The 13,051-nt window shown below is 45.2% G+C and overlaps 1 protein-coding gene across 2 annotated transcripts in view; it reads left to right on the top strand.

The window, feature by feature from the left end:
- LOC146810138 (polycystin-1-like) overlaps window positions 1-13,051 on the top strand; it is a 545,091-nt gene that overhangs the window by 82,806 nt on the left and 449,234 nt on the right. For both annotated transcript variants that reach the window (XR_014966550.1, XM_085617085.1), the window contains exon 5: window positions 8,854-9,155. Coding sequence is in view for 1 of the 2 variants with exons in the window: in XM_085617085.1 (XP_085473211.1) it covers window positions 8,854-9,155 (302 nt within the window). In the remaining variant the exon portion in view is untranslated. The remainder of the gene's footprint in view (window positions 1-8,853; window positions 9,156-13,051) is intronic.

Genomic DNA, 13,051 nt, shown 5'->3' with positions numbered 1-13,051 from the left:
GATTTTCCCGAATTATTACTGGTGACAATTTTTTTGTGGGAGAACTGGATGATTCGAGCTTTTGTAGTTTGAGGCTGCTAAAAACGTGCAGTTTCATTGCATATTGCCCTATTCTCATCTGTGGAGTTTGTAATAATGGTATTCTAAACACATAGTCGATAGAGATATGATCCAACAACAGATGGAGTTGGGGGATTAAAGTTTCATGACCCCCATTCGTCCACTTGTGTCTGTTTAAGTGTAACTGAAGTGTTTGTTTTCCTACAATCATTATGGTCGTCTTGGGGTCCTTCTATCAGAGAAATCTGTGTTAATAGAGGGATGCATCCTTTGGTGGTTAACTGTATTTCCCAAAGTGCCAAGTCTCTAATTACAATCATCTGATATGTGATACAACATCTGGCCAATTCTGAATAGTTTGCCACCGGCTTCATCGTATGCCTCTGCTCCAGGAAATCCTGACACTGCCATAGAGATAGACTCTGTTGCTAATCCTTTGCTGGTCCAACAGTCCACAGCTGCCAATGAAGAGCCAGATTATCCTTCCCCTATAAGTGAATCTTTGCCTGTATTAAATGCTACAGCCAGGAAAGAGTCGCGTTTTTCCTTTGACTCTCATTCAACATCGACTTTGACCCCAACAAAATAAAAAAAAAATTCTCTCCTGCTTTAAACGCACTTATTTGGTTCCCCCGTGGATATATATTTGGCTGCTGCTCATCCTTATTTTCCTATTTATGTCCATTGGATTTGTGACAGTATTTTTTCTTTTGATCAATGGACACTACCTTAAAGAATGCTCTGCTGTAGAACTGGTAGATGGAACTTTGGCCCCTCATTCTTCATCGCACATCATGAAGAGGGACCTGACTTTCGTCAACATTACGGCCTGGCCAGTTACGGTTGGCATAGTGTGGGATACAGTCCCGTTTCAAATTCATGGTCCGACAGAGATTGTTAATGTTCCAAATGTACTTCTTGTCACAATAGGTGATGTGGTTAAATATAATATACGTTCGGATGACTGGGATGTGCGGGCAATACAATCTCTGTTTTCCGATTTAAAATATTACGCAGCATTTGATGCTGAAGACTTGTATTTGAATTCTGCAAATTATGCTGACCTGTTTTGCAATCAGCATTATGGCCACCATTATTTGCACAAAGCAACTACTTTTAGAGCTGTTTTTAATTACAGTCAATGGGAACATTGGGAACATAAGTATAACCCAATTTACATAATTGATCATTACATCATTAATTAACAACTATTAATGAATTGTTAATTATTACTTTTTAATGTCCCTCACTACAACCCTACAAACCCATCAGCCCACACCGAAAATATAACTAAAATGTATAATTATCAAACAATTTAAATAATTCCTAAACATTTAAATATTTAATTATACATTAGTAATTTTTTTTTAATTAGTACTTAATTAACTTTCCATCCTACACCCCACAAAATCTAGCAACCCACAACTAAAATATAACTAAAATAAATCATTATTACATGATGTACATAATTAATAATCAATTCAATAATTAATAATTAATTGTTGGGGGGGCGTGGCTAGCAGCCAACGAAGATGGCCGCAGCCTAGGATGTCTCCGCGCCCGAAGTATCATCCCCAATGAATCCTGGCATATATCCGATGTGCAACCACACCCAAATCATGTGGCGTGGCCCTACAATGCTGGTGGAATGATTGCTGGTGACTCTGACCCTGGGCGACAGACGAGAGAGAAATTTGCCGAAGCGGAGTTGTAGAGGCCCAGCGCAAGTGAAAAAAAATGGGACATCGCGTGAATCCAGGGCCGACTGAGTGGGGGCCAACCTGCGCTGACGCCCGTGCTGAGGACCCTCCCCAACTGCGGACGCCGAGGATAGGCTTTGACACCTGCTGGCCAAAATGTACACACGGACGGTGAGCAGTCTGGCGGCTCCGTAGGGGTGCCGCATCGGGGGAGGAGACAGTTATTAAACTACAGCACCGAGGACCGGCCGATGAGGGCAGGGGACGGCGGACGGTGGCGGGCTGTGGGGGTAACATAGAGGAGAGAGTCTCCGGTGGCTGGCCTTCCCGACCGCCCTCGCTGCCCGCCCTAGATCAGGAGATAGCGGTGCGGAGCTGAAGTCGACGCGGCCTGGAGCCAGCGGAAGAGCCGGGACCTCGCATGAGTCCGGGACCGGCTGTGGTGAGGATCGGCCCGCTCTCAGGTCCGTGCTGTGACCAGGGGTGCTCCCGCTACCGTCAGAATGTTGCTTGATGACTGTGCCCGGCTGCTATTTCAAGGGACCTGCGTGAGGGAAGGAAAAAGCACTGTGACGTTGCCCTGGAGCCCGGCAGACGTATGCAGGATGCGATTGCGTGGCGGTCAGCGGCGAGTTATGCAGCCAAGATACAATGAGACCCTCCGACAGCTGGATGCCCGCTCTGGACTAGTGGATTGCAGTACAGGTGAGGCGGAAGTAGAGCAATGGTCTAGAAGGCCCCCCGCTGCATCAAACCAAGAGCTGGTCTCCAGCGGACGGCCTTACGACCTATCCTGATAAATACAGCAGAAAGGTAAGGCTGATAGGAACGCCCAGCACGGCCTACACGTGAGTCCATTAATTGTCTGGGATACAGTGGGGAGACTGGGACTGTGTGACGGTTCCACTTGCTATGAACACAGTGCAGGAGGTGTGAGTGAGACCCAACAGCACACTTAACAGGGCGGAATCTGGGGCACGAAGCATTCCAATCCCGAATTCCCTACTGGCCCCGCCAGACCAATGAGCGATTGAACTGGTGTGCGAGGCCCACAACAGGGTCCAGGAAAACCGAAAGGCCGCACGTGGACGACACGTCCGTGGCAGGCAGCGGCGATTACTGGTACCCCCCCTTGTTTTTTGTTCCCGCCAGGGTGCCTCGTTGCACCGCCTTCTGTCTCAGCTGCAATGGGAGGTAGGGGGCAATGTACAGTGCCCAATATTAAACTCGACAAGTATGCATACCAAAGAGAGAAGGCAAACGCGCCGTCTCCCCCTGCAGACGGTGGCACAGGCACGCCGCCTGACAATCTGAAAGAGATTACCCTTCATGACATGATGGCCACGCTCACTCAGATGCAGGCATCCATAGGAACTGTCTCGACGGATATTTCTCTATTGCGGGCAGACGTCTCCAAAATAAGCACATGAATGATGGAGTTAGAAACCACCACGGCTGCTCTCTCCATTGACACGGTGGCGCTTCAAAAGAGAATACTGACATTGGAACAAACGCAGAAGCAACTAGTAGAGAAGCTTGACGATCGGGAAGGTAGATCCAGAAGGAATAATGTATGCCTTGTGGGTGTACCGGAGAGCGTGTAAGGGCCGGCCCTGGACCTCTTTGTCGAAGACCTTATTAAAAACCAGCAACCACGTGGACTATCTAGCTTCTTTTCGGTGGAGAGAGCACACAGGGTGCCAGGAGGAAGGCTCCGGCCTGGAGCCCCTCCAAGACCAATCTTGGCGCGCATCTTCAACTTCCGTGACCGGGATACTATTCACCAGACAGCGCGCATAGCCCCTCCAATACAAATAGACAACTGCAATGTAACCCTGTATCCGGACTACACTGCGGCAGTGACAAAACAGTGTCGTAACTTCATGGAAGTAAAACGAGAACTCCGCAACCGTGAACTTGAGTATGCAATGCTATATCCAGCAAAATTGAGAGTGGAAGCGGAGGGAAAAACTTGGTTTTTCGAGTCACCTCAGGAAGCCTCGGAATGGCTGGAGGGCTGGCGGCCAGCGGGAAGCACTAGGAGACAGGGATTCCGACAAAAGCAACAAGCCAGGACGCCAGCGCCGCAAAATAGAACAGAACTAGAAGCAGCGGAGGGGACACAACAAAATGCCAATGGGAATTCAGACTGATTTGACGATTTTGGCACCTTTGCACTTGTGGACTCACACTGCAGACCCTGACCGATGTTTCAATCAGTACCGAATGGCCAGGCCTCAACACTTTTTAAAAATACAGTGTGATCGCACACGAAATACAAACTCTTTGGGGACTGGACTGAAAGCACGGAAGTGACTCTTCCCCCTTACGCAAGTACAAAGTTATGGGGATAAAGCACTCTGCTGAGTTGAGGTGGTGGGTAGTATTAAATCCGCTGTGCAGGGAGGCAGGGAGGGGATGGGTACAGGTTAAGGGGATTTTCAAAGTTTCAAGTTCAATGTTGACACACAATGCAGAATCAGAGATTTATCTAACATGGGCACAGTGGGGCATAGTTGGAGGATTGGACACTTCATCAAGGTAGATGACAGATAGGACACACCTACACACTGTAATTGGTGACTCAGACTCCCAGCAGCAGGTCTCCCGGCCATCTGACCTCCCATTTAAAGTACTGTTGTGGAATGTGAGGGGCCTGGGAGATAAAATAAAACGGGGTTTGGTCCTACAATATATCAAAGGGTCCTGCTGTAACGCTTCTCCAAGAATCACATTTAACGGGGTCTGCTTGTAAAGCTTTAGATAGAATGGGATTTAAGATGATAGTACACTCGGATTTTACTTCTGGATCGCGAGGGGTGGGGATTCTAATTAATAAACGCTTCCCATTGATAATAACCGGGTCCCGGAAGGATGACCAAGGGCGATTTGCTGCTGTAACATGTCAATGGGACGGTAAAACCTGATGACAGTTTACATCACTCCGACACTAACTCAGATGACTTTCCTGGCCATAGGGAAGTTCCTACTTGCACTCCCGCAGGGAGAACTAGTAATAGGAGGTGATTTTAACATGACCATGGATGCCTCCATAGACAGGAAGCCCCCTAGAGATCCCAGTAACACAAATATGATACTGGTGGAGTTTATCGAGGTGCTCGGACTGATGGACGTATGGAGGACCAGACACCCGACAGAACAACAATACACATTCCATTCCGGGGTACATAATAGTCTCTCCAGATTATATTACATCTTCACGTTGGCAACAGGGCTGATAGGGGTGACAGACATCATGCATTTACCCAGGGGTATATCAGACCACTCTCCGGTACTCATCACATATGCAACCTCCACCTCGAGGAGGCGCAGGGTATTCCTGCTTCACCCCAGATACCTTAAAATCCATAAAATTGGTAAAGCTCTCCTTAAAACAACAAAAAACTACTTGGGCAAGCTCTTAGCATGGCTTGCTAAGAAAGAACGTGCTAACAACTGGGTGGCACAGATCCAGTTAGAAGATGGGAGGTTAACGGCTGAGCCCCAGCAAATAACGGAGGCACAAGCGAAGCATTACGAGAAAATATACACCCTGTCGGCAACAACCACGATAATTGAGAATATGGACCTTCTCAAAGACATAACCATGCCCACACTGACCCCTGAAGCAGCTGCGGCTCTGGAAACAGACCTAACGCCAGAAGAACTAGCGCTGGCAATAGGCGCACTGCACACAGGAAAGGCCCTAGGGCCAAATGGAATTCCGGTCGAGTTCTATAAGAAAGTGGCACCTCAAATCGCATAACACTTACTGAATATGTACACAGAAAGTTTAGAGAAGGGAATCTGCCCAGAGATCAACGCCTGGCTACTATAGTGGCGATACATAAACCTGGCAAACCACCGCATGATTGTATGTCATATAGGCCGATTTCCTTAATTAACGCTAAAGCGAAAATACTGGCAAAGACACTAGCCATGAGACTACAGCCGCACTTAGCCACGGTGATTCACCCGGATCAGTCCAGATTTATGCCGAACCGGAACACTGCCCTTAAATTAAGACGACTGTATGGTGTTATGGAACGCTGCTCTACTATAGAGGAAGACACGGTTATTTTGTCACTGGATGCACGAATGGCATTCGACCTTGTTGAATGGCCATTCTTATTTGCTGTCCTCCGACACCTGGGATTCGGTCCCAGGTTTTGCACATGGGTTCAGTTACTATATACACAGCCATTGGCGCAGGTTGTAGTAAATGGCCATATATCGTCCGACTTCCCATTGGGTAGGGGGACGCGACAGGGCTGCCCTTTGTCGTCGCTCCTCTCTTTGCGCTGGTACTGGAACAGTTGGCCGCCTGGATACGTCAAGACCGGGTTATTAGAGGGTTAAAATGGGCCATGGGATCGGAGGACTGCATCTCGTTATATGCGGTCGACATACTATTGCACTTGGCGTCCCCGGCACGTTCGATTAATTGTCTGCTGGATATCTGTACATCGTATGGACGAGTCTCCGGATATACTATAAACTGGTCAAAGTCACTCCTCTATGTGCTACACGGCTCCCCACCACGGCTTACACGGGGATGTAAACTACAGATAGCAGATAATGGCTTTAAATATCTAGGGATATTCATTTCTCACGACAAAACACAATTCATTGCTGAAAATCTCATGCAGCCCCTAAAGCGCTTTCGTCATGACGTCAAGCATTGGCGTACGTTACCTCTAACACTTCTGGGAAGAGCAGCCCTCTTGAAAATGATGGCGCTCCCCAGGTTCCTTTATGCACTGCAAAACAACCCGTTTCCAGTTACTCCGACATATTTTACAGCAATAAATGCGGAAGTGACCAGTCTCCTATGGGATGGGAAAACACCACGTATAGCAATGCATAAACTGACACGAAGTTGGTATGACGGAGGCATCGCCCTCCCCAACATCAAAGTACACTATTGGGCCTCACAGCTCAAAATCATAAATCAATGGCTCCACTTCCCCCAAACTGATCCTGCATTTCGCACGGACAGACATCTCCTGGGAACAGCGGGAATTATGGACGCATTATATAATAAGAGTAGGAGGATGGACCACACATGTCCAACAGGACACACTATCCGAATTTGGTTTGAGGCACAACGCGCACTCGGATGGGAGGGAGTGATAACACAAGCTATGCCATTATGGGACACAAAACAATTAGGCACCCTGCGCAACACCAAAGGGTTTCAACAATGGGACCTGATAGGAATATCAAGGGTGGGAGATCTGTGGAAGAAAGGAGAAGTGATTACATTTGCCCAATTGCAGGTCACATATGGCCTAGCAACAACAGAAATGTTTTGCTATATGCAAATCCGGCACGCACTCATGGCACTGATTCCACCGGGGACGCAGCTTGCGGAGTATTCACTGCTGGAAGATAGACTCCTTACAGATCACCTCCAGAGGAAAGCCATATCCCACACTTATCGGAAAATATTAAATAACCAACCAGACCCTACTGCAGCCCTTAAAACCAAATGGGAATTGGAAGTAGGTGAATTGGATGACACAGAATGGTATGAAGCGCTTGCGTCCCCTAAGGAGGTGGCAATATCGTCTAAACTTAAATTGGTGCAGCTAAAAATCTTATACCGCACCTACTACACGCGAACGCTTTTACACAAAATTAACCGGACGGACACACCGCTCTGCCTTCGACAGTGTGGGGAAGAGGTCACATTTCTCCATACCCTCTGGCTTTGCCCAGAGATTGCACGTTATTGGCGGGTGGTTATGCGCACACTTTCACAGGTCACGAAGGTTTCACTTCTCCCAGAACCAACAAGATGTCTCCTTAATATATGTGAGCCTACAGATCTCAACCACACAGCACAAGACTGGGTAGCACTAGGCATGATGCTGGCAAAGCTCAACATAGCACGACACCGGGGATCCCGACAGACTCCTGCCCTTCACCAATGGTGTAAAGACATGGATAATGTAATGATAGTGGAGAAATCAGTATATGTTCACAGAGGGTGCCCCAAAAAATGGACACGGGTATGGGGGGTATGGAACAACTACCGTGGAAATATATGTGAACCCCCAATTGAGGATTCTTTGTCTGAAACCAGTGAATAATTGGACTAGAACAAAATCAGGGGGTAATGATATAATATACATCAACTTCCCACAAGCTGACAATAGTGTTGATAACTTCACGATGTTAAAGTCCACTAATTGCATCCTATATAGTGTTGTTCGACAGCATATATGTATTATACAAGTATGTCTCACTGTGATCCATGTTTATATTATTCAAAATGTCAATAAAAATGTTTATAAAAAAAAAAAAATTGTTAATTAATTATTACCTAATTAACTTCCCACCCTATTTTGCTACAAACCCAGCAGCCGGCACTTAAAATAGAACTAAAATACATGACTATTACACAATTAACGTAATTAATAATTAATTAAATGTTAATTGTTAATTATTACCTAATTAATTTCCCACACTATACTCCTACAAACGTAGCAACCTGCATCAAAAATGTAATTAAATATAAATCAGTATTACATAATATACATACATAAAAACAGTTAATTAGAAAAAAATATATATTACTTAATTGGCTTCCCACGTATCCCCTACAAAACCCATCAACCTGCTACAACACTATAAATTACTACTAGCAATTTAAATTAAAAATTCTAAACCTTTTTAAACTACAAACTATATTTTTTTAAAAAATTATACAAACAATAGTAGCACATAAAATTGATATATGAAATAAAACACATTAAAATAATTTTTAAATAATCTATTTTTTGCAACTATACTATTGAAAATGATAATAACGACGATATCCTCAATAAAGATATTACTTACCTGAAAAAAAAGATATTCTTGACAACAATATTTCTTCATCAAGATATTTTTGTATCACAATATTTTTTCCAGATATTTCTGTCTCCCGATATTTCCAACTCGAAATTTTTTCCATATACCCATGTGACTGACTGCCCCAAACCAAGCTGCTTTTCAGAAGTGCTGACCTGACAAGACATTAGAATGTTTTCTTATCAGTCATTCTGCCTCTGGGGCAAGTGCTAACACTACTCTTCTTGCCTTTCAGCGGACTCATACATCTCCTGTGCCACTCAGCCCAGTGGCAGCGGGGACACCGTGCTATACTTCTCTATGATGAATCTAGAGCGGCACAGCAAGGACTCCTGTCATGCACTGTGCTTCCAGGAGGACCATTCACACTATGGCCTTGATGAAGAGGCCCACTGTCTGTGTGGCTCTCTGGGGACCGATGGAGCTCGGGCGGTACAGATGGGGGCCACTGAGGAAGTCTGCAGAGCTGTTTGTTCCAACACCATGCAGAGCAGCGTGTGCAACCGGACAGTCATCCATGCTGTGTATCCCGTCAAGGTATGACCAGATCCAACAAGGCATGTCAGGTGCACCCTGAGTGGGGCTAGGAGACGGGATCCAAACAGAAAGAGTGAATGTTTCATAGAGAGGTAGGTGGCCTAATCAATGCCAAGTCAGGAAGCCATTGCCTCAGTTTGTAACTGCACTGAGAATATAAGATAAATTAAGAATAAGAATCTGTGAAGCGGAAGCCCAGACGACATGTGTCATAGTGACAGTCCTCCACTGGGGCCATGGCAGCTCATGAATGTGCTTGACAGAAACAGTCTGTGTGCAAGGAGAAGGCCGTCTGACCTGAGAGGGCTAAAGTGAGCAATTTCCAAGCTGACAAAAAGGAGGATCTGGGTGGAGAGAGAGAGAGAGAGAGAGAGAGAGAGAGTGAAAGAGTGAGAGAGTGAGAGAGACTATTATTTTTTGGACAGTCGGAGCCATGGTTTGGAAAGAATAGGGACATTGTGTTGCAGATACCCACATCTGATGATGCTCCAGCAAAGAAATTTCATACACACCTCCCCCTCCTCAGGGATTTTGGAGTGCTCTCTACCCTTGATTCTCTATACTTACAATTTTCACATAGTAGTGATTGCAGGGTAATACTCCTTTTTATTAAATACTAAGGAAGCATTCCCACTCACTCATGTATCATTGTCTGTGAAATATTTACCATGAGTCCTGATCCTAGCAGTAAATTGGATTGGAACTGGGAATGTAGTAGGGGTAATCGGCTGCCGGTCATTCAGCCCGCAGCTGTGAAGATCAGTAGAGTCCTCCACACTCCTAGACAGCTAGAAGGAATATCGAAGATCAGCTAGTTCATTCATCTTCATTTTATTTTCTTCTGAGATTTGAAATTAGTTTGCTCTTCTGGTGACCTTGTTGTGAACTAGTGGCGGCTGGTGACATTTCGAAGTGGGGAGGCGTAAAAGTTGTGGATGAGTTTTAAGTAGTAAGCCAGCAAAAGGAGGGAGACCAACTGACATTAGGGTTGGTGTGGGGGTTGTCCACTTGAGAAAAGTTTGAAAAAGGCGGGGCAAATAGCACACTTTAAAGCTAATTTTAATACAAACATTTGTGAAAAGCAAGGTTTATAATGCCATTCTAAATATGTTGTCTTGAAATATTTAAAACATTAAAGATTGCCCCATATTGTACTGAATAAAATGTGTTCAACAGTTTCTACTTGCTTCAATAAGTCTATCTGAGTGAGCTCAATTTGTTGAGGGTGTTTATGATGCAGCAGCATTGAGAACTCTGGAGTAGAGTCCGTACGTATCAGTTGTTCATAAAGCTATTCACACAATAGGCACATTCAATCCTTGGCCTCTCTGCAGAGCACCTGAAAATTGTAATGACCAATTGTGAGATCGCTCATAAAGGGGGCCATAGAGCAAAATATGAACAGCAAGAAAGGAAAAGAGAATGCAGTTCTCACAGGTGAATGGAGTGGGCATGTTCTGTGCGCATGGGAAATTGAAAAGTAAAGGAGTTTATAATTATGCACAGAATGAGAAGAATGAAAACTGCATAAGAGGAAAACGACTATTTGAGAGGTATGCAGATACAACATTTCTGAAATATGTGGGGAGGAAAATGGGTGCATGCTTCAAATAGAGAGACTGCAGAGGAAAATAGAGCGAAAAAGAGAATGAGAGTGATTGAGACACTCTGATGACCACTACGACTTACACAGAGCTTAGTGATATTTAATTCAAGGTGCTTCACTCCTTATAGAGAACACCCGCCCAACAGTTTCAATGCCACTAAAACCAATTTTAATTTTCAACAGACTTTTTAACATGCATTGATTGGACAAGGAATTTGGTCAATTTTTGTGTGTTTATAATGAAGGTGCCAAAAATCCACTGTGTGCTCCAAGTAATGCTACATAAATGTAATAAAACAATTGTGTTTAAAAATATTGATAATAAGTCTTATCTCAAAATGGGGATAAGAATACCCTGTAGCCGAGGAGCTTAACATCATTTAATCCATCTTCCAAGACTCATTGAAGGCCCATTAAGAAAATAACTTGCCTTTGAAACAAATAGCTGAATCAGAGCTACTGCTGACCGGCCAAAATCTGCATAACTGAACAACTGAATTAGCCATGCCTCAGTCTCAAGCAGGACTCATGCATATCATACAGCGATAGCATCTCCCCTGCATGTGACCATAAACAAGAGAAATGAAGAGTGTGTCACTCCACACAAGTAACTTACAGAAATGAAAAAACAATTAAAGGAAGCGTGAATAATTTGAAGAACGAGGAAGTCTCGACACAAACAATTTACATACACCTATAAACACACCAGCATTGAGACGCACAAACACACGCATGCTTGCATACACAAACACGCACCAACACACTAGCATGCCTGTACACACAATGCGCACTCAGATACACAGGCACACTTGAACACACACAAATGTAGACACACACCAATTTACTTTCAATTTTGAGAAGCAAGGGATCCCGTCTGCAGGCTGAGAGGATACCACTGCTCATATTTAACGTTCTATCCGGAGCGTCCACATCTTCCATATCAGCGTTTCCATCTTTATCTGGAGGCCTGTTTTCACGGGCGGCACTCTTGATGACTTTTATGGCCGACATTGCAATCCTGGCTCAAAAAGAGAAGCCAGCCTGGCTTTCATTGTTTTTGTCTCTCGGTTCTGTTTTATGATTTTTTAATTTTCTCACCTGCCTCGTGGCTCCAGCACTGTCTGGGTGGTAATTTGCAGTCTGGCTGCTTTGCCACCCTCTGCTTTCGAGTCCCTGGCTGCCTGCAAATCCAATGTGCTGCTTGTCTCAAACTATAAGCAGCACGCGAAGAAGATACTTCTGCGCTGTTTGTCTTCAAAATATGTGAATCTACAGCGCAGCTCGATTTGGGGAATATGGGGCCCGGCACAGACCACTGACACCGAAATCGTGTGTAAAAGGCCGCTTTTATTGAAACAGGTGCACATCACAATTAAAAAGGCCCTTGGCCTAATGCCTTACAAAACTACAACCTCACTATACAAGCTGTTACCTATGTTACGCTACCCCCACCCCTAAGGTTCCCCCACACAACATTTAGAACCTGCAATTCAGTACCACCTACTGTGACCTTTTAGCTTTTGACCTTCGAACTTTGACCTTTGAACGGTACCCTTTACCCTTGGTGTGACCTTTTAACCTTTGCCTTTGAACTTTGACCTTTGAACTTTACCCTTTTACCTTTGACCTTTCAACCTTAACCTTTACGACTATTAACCTGTCACTAACCTAACTTCCTAACGCACCTTAAATATCCTACCTCGTGACCTTGTCTACCCGTTCCCTTTTAGCCTGGATTGGCTCTGTCAATAACGAATAAACTTGGCTAAAACATGCCAACTTGACTGCCAACCGCCCCTGCTTCAAGCGACAACCCTAACACCAACACATATAACCCCTGCACACACGTTCCAAAGCAAACCCTATCACAAAAAACCAGACTGATAGACAGGAAAAGTAAATGCCCACCGAAGGAGCAAACCAAAAAAGGGGGGGGGGGGGCGGGGAGAAAATGCTGAAACAGCCTAAAACCAGCCACCGGGAATACTACAAAATGGTGGATGGAAACCCAAAATGGTGACCTAAATATCCCTTGGGCTATAAAATAGCCCAAACAGCCCAAACAAGCCCAAAAAGGGGCGGAGCAGAGGACCGCGCCGCTCTCATTCCCCAAACATCCCGGGGGGCAGACCTCCCTACGCTCGGCTGCCCCCCAAGACCCCCTTGGGGAATATGGGGCCCGGCACAGACCACTGACACCGAAATCGTGTGTAAAAGGCCGCTTTTATTGAAACAGGTGCACATCACAATTAAAAAGGCCCTTGGCCTAATGCCTTACAAAACTACAACC

Source organism: Triturus cristatus, chromosome 7 (genome assembly GCF_964204655.1).
Source record: "Triturus cristatus chromosome 7, aTriCri1.1, whole genome shotgun sequence".
NCBI classification, from domain to species: Eukaryota; Metazoa; Chordata; class Amphibia; order Caudata; family Salamandridae; genus Triturus; species Triturus cristatus.
This window is presented reverse-complemented; position numbering and strand designations above follow the sequence as displayed.